Source organism: Pholis gunnellus (assembly GCF_910591455.1).
Source record: "Pholis gunnellus genome assembly, chromosome: 1".
In the NCBI taxonomy this organism is placed as follows: Eukaryota; Metazoa; Chordata; class Actinopteri; order Perciformes; family Pholidae; genus Pholis; species Pholis gunnellus.
This window is the reverse complement of record NC_136528.1, coordinates 1,053,270-1,069,428: the sequence shown is the minus strand read 5'-3', so window position 1 is coordinate 1,069,428 and position 16,159 is coordinate 1,053,270. Positions and strand designations below refer to the sequence as shown.

Sequence of the window (16,159 nt, the reverse complement as noted above, 5' to 3'; positions counted from 1 at the left end):
AGTCAACTGTTTTTGTTTTTTTTACATCTAAATACCTCATTACTACCTTGTTAAGAGTGCTGAGACATTTAAAATGGGGAATATGTTTTTGTGCATCTAAAGTTCTGAGAATCCTAAAGCTTCTGGTCGTCTGGATTCCTCGTGCTGCAGCGGAACCGGTTCAACATCATGTTATTGAAAATGAGAAAATGATGTGAAACAAGAATCTAGAATCCTCTTAATAAATACAAATCCCTCCAAAGCCCTCAACATATCCACGTTTAGCTTTTCAACCACTTTAACAAATGTTATAAATAACTCAGAACAAAGACGCAGTTTGACGTTCAAAGAACTTAAACTCAAGCTTTTGTTGGATTAACGACACATTCTGAGTTCAACTAAAGAGCTACTTTTACCTTTTATTCGTTCCTCTGAATTAAAAACCAGCAGTTTCAGTTTGTTGCTCTGTTGCTACACATTCCAAATGTTGGAACATTATCTGTTGAAACTGTTTATTTGTGATTTAGTTCCTCTGATCAGTTTAATACTAACAAAGCTAGCCGCTATGCTAACTAACTATCACACATTTAACTCTGAATGTTGCTCTGTCACTGCTGCTACTTTCTTTCCTCTTGATCAGAAGCACAAAGTATCTAATCTGACTATTCAGATCATTTAACTTGTTTCTCACAGTCCCGTCTTTGCTTCTAGAACAATCTGAGATGAACAAATCCAAAGTGTACAAAACAAACACACATCGCTACATTCAGCGTGCAGAACGTTGAACTATTCTTACAAACTAAACGCAAATGAAATCATTCATGTGGTGTCAATTTATTGAGCATATAACAAGTGATACAATGTCTCTGCATCAACACACAACCAAGCATGATGCTGCGAGATTAATAACTGTTTTCAAAGCACAAAAACAAGACAAAGCTTCCCAAAAGCAAACACGGTGAAGTGAACCGTGGTTTAGATTTAGTGGAGTGTAAATATAAACTCGGTTGGCTGACCTCATCCACTAAACATCTGGAACAAAAAACGGTAATAAACAAGAAAACAACTGTGAGTGCAATACAATATTCATGTAATAAAACAAGTGCAAAAGTCTTAGTGGCAAAGCATTGAGGTTATGAATCAGTGCAAACAGCAGAACTTCATAAGTTCAGACAAACTGACTCTGACATGTTATAAAAACACACAAATATCCATCCTTCACGGCTCACGTTCATTTTTCACTACAGTCACCTCCCTGAACTTAGAAACGTGTTCATGTTGAACACATTCAGAGGGTTAGATGGAGCGGTGGTGAGGTTTCTACTGTAACGTCCATATTATTCAACCTGGACTCTATTTTCCATATTTTTGTGACTATTGGGGAATAGAAAACGTTTGTCCGTCCACTCAGAGAGCTTGTTTCTGATCAGTATGATGAGTCTGTGACACCGTCATGGAAAGAACCCAAAAGATCGCGTCTGCTGATTCGATCGGAGAAGTCTCGTTCTTAAATCTTGCGTCACATCCACGTTGTCGAAGTCATCTAAATATTTTAGATGTGCTTTCTGTACTCTTAACACAACAAACTCTGACATTTCCACCTTGTGTCGTCTTCCGACATCACGAGCTTTCAGAACGAGACTTCTGTGTGAGAGACGCTCTTTCCATAATTCCGTCACGTACAACAACAACGTGAGCCGGTCAGCAGCAGAAACGAGCTCCGTTAGTGGACGTTAATGACGGTGAGGAGTGATGACTTCGCATCAGCGCTCTCGCTTCATTTCATTTAATTTCCTCGTAGACTTCTATACAAGCAGAGGAGTCGCCCCCTGGTGGACATTAGCGAGAACGCAGCTTTTCAAGATACTTCCGCGTCGACTTTAAGTCATTTTGGTGAACTAACCCTCGAGGTTAATGGAGTTATTCAAACACAGATGTGGCTGTTGTTCATACAAAGAGAACTCAAACATTACTTCAAACCGACAAAACGTACAGAGTGTTTTTCAAAAGGCTGCCGGGTGAGACGGAGGTCTGACTACATGAGATCACCTCAGTGAAGCAGAGACTGTAAGGACGTCTGGGGATGAACCAGTAAGTCTGTGGTCAGTTGGTCAGGTTGTCGGTTGGTCAGGTTGTCGGTTGGTCGGTTGGTCAGTTGGTCAGGTTGTCGGTTGGTCAGGTTGTCGGTTGGTCGGTCAGTTGGTTGGTCAGTTGGCCCAGGCGTACGCGAACAGGCCGTTCTCCTTCCACAGCTGACACCGCGCCGACGAGTAGTTCTGGACCGCAGACAGCCGGTCGGACAGGAGAGCAGTGGCTGCTGGGTATTCTGGCCACTCAGCCTCCATCTTACCTGCGAGACAGAAGAAGACGTGTGATCCACAAGAAAGTTGACACATAACGATCCACAACTTTGTGGTCATTTTACTTCCATATTTGACTTTTCTTGACTTGTTCCAGATGTTCAGATTCAATATTTGTGTTTTCTTTTCTGTGTTTGTTTGTGGAGCATCGGTCAGACAGAGGAGCTATAAATAAGACCATGTTCAGAGCAGAGAAGTCAGTTCTCTGGTGTCTGCTCGGGTTTATTTCTTTGCTCAGAGAATAAACTCTATTGCATCGAACTCTGACCGTTTCCAGTGATTTCTTTGAACATTCTTTGGGACTCCAAACGCAGTAAAACACCAGACTTCATGGACTGGTCCAGTCTGAGCTCCTGGCTTCCAACACGGATTACTACATTTCTTAAATGTGTTGTCCTTGTCAGTTAGAGGAAAAGCATTAAAACCGTTTTAAAACCTTTAATCTCCTAAATACACAAGATATTAGACGAGTCAGGTGGTTTAAACATGATGAGTGTTTCTTTGTTTCTTTATTATTTTAATGTCAAATTAAAAATGATCAAATTACGGACTTCCCTCTGTTAAATGTGGTCAATTTTATAATTTAAAGGACATTTTCGAACACAGAACAACGTAAAACAAAGACACATCGTCCACTACTTAAAGCGACAGTGCACCCGGGGGTCAGGGTTTGATGTTTGAAGCATCTTCACCTGTTTTGGCGAAGTGGACGAGGTGACGAGTGACGACGTCCCGGAAGCTCTCGTCCCGATCCGAGAGAGGTTTCCCCAGAACGAACTCCAGCCCGCCGAAGAAGGCGACGACGTCCAGACAGTGGAAGGAGAAGCGGCTGGAGAACGGCAGCAGGTCGGTGGACACGGTGACGGGTCCCGAAGGCGTGTGCGTCACCACGTACCGGTACACGGGACTGTGGAGCGCCGCTGAACACGGGGAGAGGTTTCATTTTATAGCAACAGGCAACAACTTCATATTCAAACAAACTGAATCTGTAGAATCAAGAGTTTTCACACCAGGCGAGACACCACACGGAGCTGTGCCCACGGGGTAGAATGTGACAGAATCGCTTTGGATAAAAGCGTTTAAAGAATGTTTAAATATAATTCAATACTGTCTCAGCTCAAAGCCCATTGGTTCCTACTGAAGACATCTTTCAACAGCTGATCAATGTCGTTTTTAATCCAACAAACCAAAATAGAGGCTTTGTTGGGGACTATTTTCAGCGGCGGATGAATCCACATTTGTCTCTCTGGCTCAGAGGAAGAAGAGATATTAATATTAAGAAAAGAAATGTCTCCGGCTTTAAGCCGTTCTGCTGAATTTGGTTTTTATTGAATATCTGAGTCAACATGATCTGTTTGAGAAGCTTTATGCTGAAAATAAAAGTGTGATGAGCCTTGAAATCCTTCATTCATCGTCAATCCAGATCGGCCGTTATTCTGCAAACGGGAATAATAACGGGCTGTGCATCATAACACAAAATCACCCAGCATGCCTTGCAGTTGCCTCTCACAACAGCTGAATGTCAGTTCACTCAGAGCGTCTCCGCTGACTGAGCCTAACGAGCGCCGCAGGCCAGACGAGCTGCAGGAAGCAGCCAATCAGAGACGAGACGCTCCAGATCTGTTTCACAATAAAGCAGCTCGTAATGAACTCAACTAACGTCCTGTGTGTGTGAAGAGACATTTCATATGATTATGAAATGACGACTCATCACACAGTTATGAACACGTGACGTATGACGAGAAGTTCAAAGGGTTTGAAACGAGACGATGACGAGCTGTACAGACGAAGATCAAAACACAGTTCAAACATTAAGTTTAAGTCACAATAAAGACGAAGAAGAACGGGAAGAAGATAAAAAGAAGAAGAAAATGAAGAGGAAGAAGAAGAAGAAGAAGAAGGAGAAGAAGAAGAAGAAGAAGAAGAAGAAGAAGAAGAAGAAGTAGACTTGTGGCATGTAAACAACACTGAATCATTTTCTAAATGTTTAATGAGGAATAAAATGTCTTTTGTCAGAGTTCAAGGATTCAACATGTTTTAATAAAACTACAACTCCCAGTGGAATTATGGGAAAACAGCTGTGACCTGAAATCCACTTATTGAACAACAAACAAAGTGAATCCTGTTAAAGAGAAGTTATTATAGTTATCGTATATTATAACAGAAAGGTGCAACGTTATTATCTCCTTTCCTTTGGTAAAGTGTCCCCTATGCTAAAGGAGGTAGGAAAGGAAGCACTGAAGCAGCTTTCTGCAGCTGCTGCTTCAGAGACTTTCAGGTCACTTCAGTCTAAGAAAAGGAAACGATTGGACGGCAGCAGGAGGTCATGTGACTCTCTGATCTATGTTCACGTTCTGTGTTTACTGTGAGACTCGTGGGCTTCTTTACCTGCAGCCCTGCGGGCCAGGTCGTTGTTGGGGCAGCTGACCCTGATGTCGGACACCATGGTGGTGTAGGCCCTCTCCGGACAGCGGCCCGCGGTGGGGCAGGGGGCGGAGCTCGGGTACAGCGCCAACGCCTCTGTGGGGAGATTCCCACTGAAGGACTGCAGCTTATCTGTGAGGAGCAGAGCGGAGACGATGAGTCACAGGAACACACTCCACAGGGCTCTGCTCCTGGTCCTGTACTGTTTCATATTCATGTGCTTCCTCTGAGTCAGATCATAACACGGAGGTCAAATATGAACGTCCACTGTTATGCAGACGACAAGCGACTCTATGTTCCGCTGACGGGTAGTGACAAAGACAAAGTCTTCTGACGTCGTTGATTGTCTCTGTGACATCATTCAGAAAGATTTGTGGTCCAGTTATTGGGCCCCACTGACCTAAACCTGGGACGCTCTATCTTACATCCAACCCTCTGAACCCCAAAACCCACCGGCAGGATAGCATAGCATAGCATAGGAGAGAGGAGAGGAGAGAGGAGAGGAGAGGAGAGAGGAGAGGAGAGAGGAAGAGAGAGGAGAGAGGAGAGGAGAGGAGAAGAGAGAGGAGAGAGGAGAGGAGAAGAGAGAGAGAGGAGAGGAGAGAGGAGAGAGGAGAGGAAGAGAGGAGAGGAGAAGAGAGAGGAGAGGAGAGAGGAGAGGAGAGAGGAGAGGAGAGAGGAAGAGAGAGGAGAGAGGAGAGGAGAGGAGAAGAGAGAGGAGAGAGGAGAGAGGAGAGAGGAGAGGAGAGAGGAGAGGAGAGAGGAGAGGAGAGGAGAGGAGAGAGGAGAGGAGAGAGGAGAGGAGAAGAGAGAGAGAGGAGAGGAGAGAGGAGAGAGGAGAGGAAGAGAGGAGAGGAGAAGAGAGAGGAGAGGAGAGAGGAGAGGAGAGAGGAGAGGAGAGAGGAAGAGAGGAGAGGAGAGGAGAGGAAGAGAGGAGAGAGGAGAGAGGAGAGGAGAGGAGAGGAGAGGGGAGAGAGGAGAGGAGAAGAGAGAGGAGAGGAGAGGAGAGGAGAGAGGAGAGGAGGAGAGGAGAAGAGAGAGGAAGAGAAGAGAGAGGAAGAGAGAATAATAACGTGAATAATTTAATATTTATAACATGTAGAGCCTCCTTTTTTTCCCAATATTGGAAACACTTGTGGACACTTGGGAACAAGTTCTATAGATTCCATTGTTTTGCCACTTTTTGTAAAATATATTATGAAAGAAATTGTACTTGCTTCTTTTCTTTTTTTATGATTGATGACATCATAACTTATTATTACTGTTATTCTGCACTAAAGACATGTTGTAGTTCTCTCTACGTCTGAAAGCCCTGAAACTGATTTGAGTTCAGAGGGTTAACGCAGATGTTCCCTGTGCAGATGTTCCCTGTGCAGATGTTCCCTGTGCAGATGTTCCCTGTGCAGATGTTCCCTGTGCAGATGTTCCCAGTGCAGCTGTTACCTGTTACAAACCACTGGTAGTCCCCCCAGGTCCACATGGAGATGTTTGCAGCCGGGGGGCTGCAGAGGGAAACACAGACGTCTCAGTACAGTCTGACGGAGGATCACAGCTGACGGAGATGAACCCTGAACCAGGTGAGCTCTCACCTGAAGTCGACCTCCTGCTCCATCGTCCCGACGACAAAAGGAACGTCGCTGTGGCCTCCTTTCCTCTCCCACACCTCGAAAGGCGGAGCTTCCAGGACGTAACCGTCCACCACGGCGACCGGCCCGGTGAAGCGCCCTCTGGTGGGGAGATCTACGGCGTCTTCTGAGGCCCAGGAGGGGTAGTCCTGCCACGGGACGGCCTACGAGAATATTTAGGGATTAAAAGGTGCCGAGAGAAGAAAACAAGAGCTCATGATGTGATGTTTAGAACCATAAAACTTCAGACACACAATCCAGAAGAAGACTAGATTATGAAAACGTTTGGTTGTGGAGAAACACGAGCAGTCACACGTTTTAAACTGCAAGTGTTGTAGTTCTCAGGTTGGTCAGCAGAGGGTTACATTAACTAAAGTACTGCTAGTTAAACTAGTCACATGGAAGAAAAATGGAAGAAAAATGGAGAGAAACAGACTTCAGAAAAACTAAACAATACAGCGACGGATTTAACATAACTCAGATCTTTAAGTTGTCTGAACTCACATTTTATAGTCAACCAAATTCATAATTTTGAGTAAACTATGCTCAAGTTTAAGACATGAATGAACTAAACACAATTAATTTCAGCTTTAGAAACTCACAGTGAGCGATCCATCTCACTTGAAAGTTTTTGGGAAAACTGTTTCCTGACTCATTTTAAAGGGAAATCAACTTATTACTACTTTAAAGTGCAGTAAAATAAAACATGACGTTCAAAGTCGAAGCGACATTTTACAGACCGTGATAACCTCAACATGAGTGCTGCTCATATTATATGTTCAGCAGCAGCTCGTTTGTTATTTCATTTCATAAAATACACTATTCAATAATTCATCTTCAGGTTATGGTGGAATTATTGAATTGAATGGAAGCTATATTTTTATTCAATGAATCTTAATGAGGTTTGGAATACCTCTGAAGTTCCACAGTAACAAAAAAAATCTTTCAGCTAAGTTTAGTCTCCACTTTCTTTATTAAAATGTAAGATTAGAAACTTTCATTCAGGTGCTTTGGACACAATAATCCATCCAAATGTCTCAATTTATCATAAAGATGAGCTGTGAATCTGATATTTTGGGAAATCCTCAAATATTAGAAACTAATAAAAAGAGAATAACTACCGTGCTGTATTCTTTTATAGCTATTAAATAACTTCAAAGCTCCCTCTTAGCCGAGACAACCCGTCCGCCCGTCTCCTACCTCGAGGACCCGTCTGATGGACAGACGTCTGAGGCAGGCCCGGTCTCTGCAGCCCGTCTTCTTCAGGAACACCAGGTTGTCGGACTCGGCTCGCTCCAGAGACGCGTCGAGGACGGACGAGCCGCTCGTGTCCACCGCCGCGCGGAAGAGACCCTTCGCCAGCGGAGACGTCATCATGATCCACACTGACGTCCCACCTTCATACACCACAAACCGTACGGCACAAACAATAACCACGCTGACGGACTTACACTTAGGTGACGTTATTTTGAGTGTTGATGGAGCTGCTACAATGTTAGCATAGCATAGCACCAAACTCCACATGAGACATGAATTCAGACTTCTTACAAATCAGCATCATTATGTAGTTATTTTGGCATCATTGTAATCCATTTACTGTAATTAACATTTTATAATGTTGTTTTTTTTATAAGTGTGTTATTAGTTATTAGTAATTATCACAGCAGGACTCAATGACTCAGTTCATACCAGAGCTCTGTCCCAATATGGTGACTTTCTCAGGGTCTCCTCCGAACACGTGGATGTTCCTCTGGACCCACTTCAGAGCTGCGATCTGGTCCATGAAGCCGTAGTTCCCTGTGGAGGAGGTAGGATGGGGGGGGGGGGGGTCGATTAACAACGATGTGACCTTGTTTCCTTGCCGTCCCATTTTCTCCGTCAGATACAAACGCAGCTCTCTGGAGCTCCCTGAACTAAATTTAACTCTAAGAACTGGGGCCATGAAGGACTCACCCCCCCCCCCCCCCCCCCCCCCCACATCGAGTCACGCGAGGATCTCTTCTCATTCAACGGGTCATCTCACATCAGGGTCACAGCGTGTTTGGATTATGTAACGTAATGTATTAAAATTACACCCAGCTCGACTCACAAACACTCTAATTAGCGTCTCACAGTGTGCGAGGATGCAAACGTCAACACAGAAGATAAATCTTCTCCGTTTGTCACATTAACGTTCATTAAGTATTCACACGGTAAAGACTTCTATTTCAACAGCCGTTAGGACTTCAATGCAACAACCACACGGACGCTGTTAAACGCTTCCTGCAGCTGCTCTCTGACCCACAAACACTGTGATAAAGAACTGCTGCCTGTGACCTGGTGACCTGAACACTGACGCACCTGAACGAGCACAACATGTCAACAGGAAGTCCAGTATGACAGGAACAGGAAATGATGTCATGTGCTGATGGCTCACTTTGAGTGTTTTAGTCGACATCCTGACTTTATTGATGAAAAACGTATTTTAATGTAAACATAATTAAATTATTTATATGTGACCTTTAATACACTTAAATATATATAGATATATCATCATATATAAACTCAGATATATCATCATATATAAACTCAGATATATCATCATATATAAACTCAGATATATCATCATATATAAACTCAGATATATCATCATATATAAACTCAGATATATCATCATATATAAACTCAGATATATCATCATATATAAACTCAGATATATCATCATATATAAACTCACAGTGAGCGTCACGGACTGACCTGAGGTGTTCTTTGGAGAACCTTCTCTCAGGATCTCCAGAGCCAGGAAGCCGAAGGCGTTGAGTCTGTAGTTGAAGCTGACGTAGACCATCTCCGTGTCGGCAGCGAGCTTCTCCGTGGGCGAGTAGCCCCGCTCTCCTCCGCTGAGCATGTGCAGGTATCCCCCGTGGATCCACACCACGACGGGCAGCTTGGCGTCGGGCTGCAGCGTGGGCGTCCACACGTTGAGGAAGAGGCAGTCCTCCTGACCCGTGACCTTACCCTCGATGGACAGCGGACGCACCTGGGGACACATGCTGCGGAAGCGGCCGGCGTCCGTCACCCTGGCCCGGCACACGGGGTCGGCTGGAGGCGCCCAACGCAGGTCACCGACCGGTGGAGCGGCGTAAGGAATGCCCTTAAAGGAGTAGGCTCCATCATTCTGAGAAAGAAAGGATTCAAAAGGGACGTTAGATGAGGAGAAGGGATTGTGTTTAATATCATTGCAAACGACCGCTGCAAAGTGAATACATCTGTGATTAACTTATAAATACTCTTTACTGAGAGGAAGTCAACGCTGTAAAAAATGACATCATGATGAGAAAATAAAAACAAATTGGAAGTTAGAAGCAAAACTAAATGTAAAAGTGATGCATGAACTTAATTACAGCAGAGATTTCATGCTGAGTTCCAATACTTAATAATCATTTTTATGACAATGTTCCATTATTAGTTCTGCACAGTAAGGCGCTGATCACGGTTCTGGTGTCTTGTTAGAAGAGTTAAGGACAGAGGATTACAACAAAAGAGGGATGTGAGGTCAGCTTAGTTTGAGGAGATTTTAGTTTTCTGTGATTGAGCTAAACGCCATTTTTTATTCTCTTTTATCTATAATTCTTATTTTGAAAAGATGGCTGTAATATTATTGTGTATGTCTTGTATTTATTTATGTCTCTCTTGAGTCCAAACTCACGTGTCTCCCTCTGAACTCGCCGCAATCCGTGGACACTTGGGCGACGCCCGGCGGCAGCGTTTGGGCGACGTAGCCGAGGTAGGCGGCGAGGGAGAGCAGAGCGAGCACGCCGAGGCAGAGGAGGACGATGCAGCGTCTGGAGAGCACCAGCAGGGGGCTGATGTAGTGTCTGTGACGGACGTACTGAACCTCCTCCTCCTCCTCCTCCTGCACCAGGTAGCGGTACTCCGTCCTCTCCGGGACCTCGTAAGCATCCTCATTCATCTTCACTCTTTTTTTAACGTTAACCATCACAGTGTAAATAAAGTTTTACCGTTAACCATCACAGTGTAAATAAAGTTTTAACGTTAACCATCACAGTGTAAATAAAGTTTTACCGTTAACCATCACAGTGTAAATAAAGTTTTACCGTTAACCATCACAGTGTAAATAAAGTTTTAACGTTAACCATCACAGTGTAAATAAAGTTTTACCGTTAACCATCACAGTGTAAATAAAGTTTTACCGTTAACCATCACAGTGTAAATAAAGTTTTACCGTTAACCACCACAGTGTAAATAAAGTTTTACCGTTAACCACCACAGTGTAAATAAAGTTTTACCGTTAACCACCACAGTGTAAATAAAGTTTTACCGTTAACCATCACAGTGTAAATAAAGTTTTAACGTTAACCATCACAGTGTAAATAAACTTTTACCGTTAACCACCACAGTGTAAATAAAGTTTTACCGTTAACCATCACAGTGTAAATAAACTTTTACCGTTAACCATCACAGTGTAAATAAAGTTTTACCGTTAACCATCACAGTGTAAATAAAGTTTTACCGTTAACCACCACAGTGTAAATAAAGTTGTACCGTTAACCACCACAGTGTAAATAAAGTTTTACCGTTAACCACCACAGTGTAAATAAAGTTTTACCATTAACCACCACAGTGTAAATAAAGTTGTACTACTTCTAGTCTCTGATCTCTGATCATGTTTCATTATAAACAACCAATCGGTGTTTAAACCAACAGGAGGAGAGCTAGTAACGTTAGCAGCACCGCTAACGGCTAACCAACGGTTCACTTCAGTGACATCATGATGCCTTCAGGCTCTGCTCAGTGAACATGAGTACTGGCTGAAGGTACATTATAACGTTATCATGATGTGTTCACATGTCATCTGTAAAATGTAGTTTTGGTGATAAACTAGAATAAATCCAGTAGTTTGAAGGAGATGTTTTAATATGAATATAAAATAGATATTAGAGATGAATTATGAGTGACGTGTTGCCACGGCAACAGCGTTTAACGACAACTCACAATATTCATGATGAAGCGTCATCGATGTCTTACGGCTCACCGTCCCAAATCTGAGACGCAGTACATCAAAGTATAAAACGTGTCATTTCCTGTTGCCAGTAGGCAGCATTATGACTTTATGAAAATGTGCTCAGGCCCAGACCAGCATCATGCATAAGTACTAGTAGTATTATGTATTAGTATCATGTAGTATTATGTAGTAGTATCATGTAGTAGTATCATGTAGTATTATGTATTAGTATCATGTAGTATTATGTAGTAGTATCATGTAGTATTATGTATTAGTATCATGTAGTATCATGTAGTAGTATCATGTAGTATTATGTAGTAGTATCATGTAGTATTATGTAGTAGTATCATGTAGTATTATGTAGTAGTATCATGTAGTAGTATCATGTAGTATTATGTAGTAGTATCATGTAGTATTATGTAGTAGTATCATGTAGTATTATGTAGTAGTATCATGTAGTATTATGTATTAGTATCATGTAGTAGTATCATGTAGTATTATGTAGTAGTAGCAAGTATTAGTATTATTAGCCTTGTCCTCATCTGTTACTGTATCTCTAACTTCCTCAGAATACTCTGTTCTTCATGTTCTTTCACATAAACATGAATCAGTTTAAAATATTTCTGTTATTTATTTGCCTTAAAGATATATCTGCTAACATAAATAATATTTCAAAATAAAACATTCCTCTGGTATGAATCTCATTTTTTAAATTCAGATAAATCTGTTGACTTTAAGGGTTTTCTTTATTGATACGGTCACGTGTTGTACAGTTGAAAAGCGCATGCACGTGCGTAAACACGAACACACGCACACGCACCAAAGAGGAAACGTGTGGAGCAATAACCCTCGGACAGGATATGAAGAGAACTTTAACTTCGTAACAACAAACAGATGAATATTTAAATATGAAATCAACATCATGATTATAATCTGTGTGTCGCATTTAAACCCGCGGATCAAACTCTCGGTCGGACTTCATGTTTCTATTTTTAATAACACGTATTCTGTCCTCTCTCGTGTTTACTCTGGACTTTATTCTGGACTTCCGGTTCCTTTACGAGATAAAAGTCTCTTTTCTGTAGAAAGTCTCGTTTCTGTACTCACCATGTCCGCGCGACTCTCTGAACTCTGGATTACTAGGATTACTTCCCGAAAACTAGGATTTCACCCCGAGGGGGGGGGGGGGGGGGGGGGGGGGGGGAGTCTTACGTCAGTTTACGTGATGTCGTCACACGCTGCTGCGTGTGCCCGAGGCACGTTCTCGTGGTTCTGTCGTTTGTTTTATTCAGTGGTTTTATTTTAATAATAATAATACACATAATATGATTATTTTATCACTGAATGTTAATGTTTAACTTTATTCAAAGTGAAAACCAGCTTCAGGGTAAAGACGTGTTTATGTTTTGAAGGTCATGAGGAGGAAAATATATGTTTTTGTACAATTAATTTTTGGAAAATTCCACATTGTGAAGAAGAGATGGGAGAACTACTTCAAACACATGTTTGAGCTTCCTCACTCTCTATTAAAAGTATAAAAGTATCTAAATATACTTAAAGTACCATCATTACGCAGAATGTCTCATTTCAGAATATTATAAATAACTATTATAATAACTGATTATTTTTATAGAGGCATTAATGTGTAAACATCTCTCATGTAGAAGTCATTTTAATAATTAAAGTTCTGGCGTTTCTCTTGAGACTGGATTTATTCTATATTTCTGTTTTTATCAACAAATCCCATAAAAAGATTAAAAACCAACAGACACACTAAAGTAATGTTTAAACCATGATCAAACTGAACAATAGATTCAACATAACAAAAGAACAAACTAAGAAATAAAATAAAACGCATTTAAAAAATATATTATAATGATTTAGTCAAATAAAATAAAATAAAATAAAATAAAGCAGCAAAACGAAAATATCACATAAAAGCCAGTCAGTAAAAATTGATTTTAAGACGTGATTTAAAAGAATGAAAATATGAAAATAAAGTTTACTTTACACTTTATGTTTTAATCAAACAAACAGGAGGAAACAGGGACCTTGTTGGGGACTACTTTCAGCAGCGGATGAATCCACATTCGGTGCTCTGGTGAACACGATGCTGCTTCTAAACCCCGTCGGTCTGAACTCTCTGAAGTCGTCTCATTACTTCCAGCAGCTCGAGGCGTCTCACGGCTCGCCGCTCAATTATCACCTTCAGTCTGTCGATGAGCAGCATCCCATAATGAGCGCCACCACGAACCCACATTACAGTAGAAATCAATGCGTGTCTATTGGCCGGCGTAAATGTTTTCATTAATCTGTGTGATCCGAGGGATCGACCGGGGGCCCCCGAGGGCCACGTTTTCTGCCCCGTCAGGCCTTTTTACTCATCAATCTGATGAGTTTGTGACGGATTTAACCACAAAGGGAACGATTTCTGTGGCTTCAGTGTCAGTTTAACCAGCGATGGAGTCACTTATTACCTTTAATAGATAACAATAGATAACAATAGATAACAATAGATAACAATAGATAACAACCTGCTCATCAGGCTCTCTGGGATGTTTGATTCATTCAGGATTTTGTTGTTAAATTGAAGTTAGTTTCCTCGTTCTGGTCGTCCAGTTGACCGTCTGGTGACATTTAATAAAAAATTTAAATAAATGTTCGCTTCAGGTTAATAATTAAACGTTGTAATATCACAACCTGTAGAGGTGACCAGAGGCCAAAGGTCATAGACTCTGTGATTATTGTTACGTCCCCATTTCTTCTGGTCCAGGGGACGATTAGGGAATAACACAAATAAACCATAAATAATATTTATTTCACTCGTGGAGAGGACGGGACAGGCGTGGTCGTGCCAAACAATTGAAATCAATAGAACCAAAACTAAGCCGGACTACCTTTGAAACAGACGAGGCCCCGACCGATAATCCTCGTGTATCTAGACACAGAAGATCAACTACGTGTTTGCCGATGTACAGGCCGTCCACAACCTCTCACCACAAACCTCAAGTCCAACTCTCAGCATCAACACAAAACTATATATAAGTGAAGACCGGCTGAACTCTGAGGCTTCCTGCCTTCATCCGTGGCTCCGCCTCTGCCGATTGGCCAGCCTGCAGCAGGCCCCGCCCCCACAGGTGGATAAAGTGTATGTAAATATTCTTTCTTTCTTTTCTTCTTCATGTAATTGTTGTGTATTTGTTTGTAGATGTTTTTCGTTACTCTTGTTGAAAGAAAAAAATTCAGTTGTTGAGAGTTCAGAGTTGTTTTCTTGTTTCTGCTACTTTGTATTTAATCCAATAAACAAACTATTAAAGCGTTCACGGACTGTCACATAAACTATACGTGAGGTTTATAAGATAACATGTTATTTTTCATATTCTTGTTCTATTGTTAGTTAATAGTCGGCTTTTCTTCCAATAACTGGTAACTGTCAATTTAGATTGTATGGACCGGAGAGTACGCTTTGAGATCCGAACCACATTCCAGGTGTTCTGACCCGCAGACGGTCACATTCTATTAGCAGCGTGTACGCGGATCAGACAGCAACCTGCAGAGAGTTAAAGCTGCATTCTCTCTAGTGGCCACCAGGGGGCGACTCCTCTGGTTGTATAGAAGTCTATGAGAAAATGACTCTACTTCTCTCTTGATTTATTACCTCAGTAAACATTGTAAACATGAGTTTATGGTCTCAATCTCTAGTTTCAAGTCTTCTTCAATACAGCATGATGTTCATTTAGTACATGATGGTCCATTTAGAGTCAAAAACAAAACAAGATGGCGACGACTCAAGGCTTCAAAACGTCACCAGCTATATCTAGTTCCCTGAAATACACACGTTTAAATTGAACTGGAAACCGCTTTAGTCTTCATGCTTTTTCTCTTGAACATATTGTTTGAAAATATGAACAACAAAGAATAAATCAAACCTCAGCTTTTTTTTTGTGGCCCAAATCTGATTTTCTAAATTAGTTTTAAGGATGTCACCACATTCAGTCTCCTTTGTTCGCAGCGTTAAAGCCTCACAGGAAGAAAAACACACATTTAGTCTTGATTTAAATGTTTCCTCATAAACTCTGCGTTTCCCTTCACAGTGTGATGAAACAGGATCGAGGTGGAGGAGAGAGAAAGAGATGAACGATTGCTTCAGTTTCACCCAGCTGGATGGTATTAACACGCTCTCACAATCTTGTTTACTCTCCGGGTAGAAACATTCATCTAAAGCAAGAGGCCAGAATTACACTGTGACGGGAGTGTGTGTGTGCGTGTGTGTGTGTGTGTCGTGACATTTGTCTTTTTCTTTCAGTCAGAATTTATGGAAGAATCTCAGAGATTACCACCATTCTTCCTCCTGCCTGAAAGGTAATATAAGGAGAGGTTTGAAGAAGGATTCATGGGAGGCATAGATCTATAGATCTATAGATCTATATATGTATAGATATAGACATAACAGAACTTACACTTGGCTGTAATCAGGAAACGGATGACAGAAATAGTCTAAATCTGGTTTTAAACATCTCTTTTCCTCTGGAGGACGAGGTGGTGTTTTCTAGGCTGAAGGAGATGTAGTTTCCTGTTTAATGGACATTTCTCTTCCATCATTTCCTCTTTCTTCACTTTCCCCAAATCTGACATCACAAAAATCCGATGTTTGGATTTGTTCTCGTTACCCAGTGGTGGAAAGTCGGTACAAATACTCAAGTACTTTTGTCAGAGTTTAACGTGTCCTCAAACAACGGTTGGTGGGATTTCTTATGAAAAGTGAA

The 16,159-nt window shown here is 41.7% G+C and overlaps 1 protein-coding gene across 1 annotated transcript; it reads right to left on the bottom strand.

Moving 5' to 3' along the window:
• Positions 1-797: 797 nt before the first annotated feature.
• On the bottom strand, positions 798-12,572 carry LOC306694372 (para-nitrobenzyl esterase). Its single transcript, XM_079157207.1, has 10 exons — positions 12,501-12,572; positions 10,077-10,347; positions 9,125-9,545; positions 8,078-8,185; positions 7,589-7,785; positions 6,353-6,552; positions 6,207-6,265; positions 4,728-4,895; positions 3,032-3,259; positions 798-2,329 (listed from the first exon to the last, which is right to left on the bottom strand). The coding sequence occupies exons 2-10, from the start codon at positions 10,338-10,340 to the stop codon at positions 2,187-2,189; spliced, it is 1,788 nt and encodes a 595-aa protein (XP_079013333.1). The 5' UTR covers positions 10,341-10,347; positions 12,501-12,572; the 3' UTR covers positions 798-2,186.
• Between the last annotated feature and the right edge of the window lie 3,587 nt (positions 12,573-16,159).

Coding starts and splice junctions, on each gene's coding strand:
- LOC306694372 (XM_079157207.1), bottom strand. CDS start 10,340: ATGAATGAGGATGCTTACGAGGTCCCGGAGAGGACGGAGTACCGCTAC. Junction 8,186..9,124: donor TTCTCCAAAGAACACCTCAG/GTCAGTCCGTGA, acceptor CCTCCTCCACAG/GGAACTACGGCTTCATGGAC. Junction 6,553..7,588: donor CCATCAGACGGGTCCTCGAG/GTAGGAGACGGG, acceptor ATATTCTCGTAG/GCCGTCCCGTGGCAGGACTA.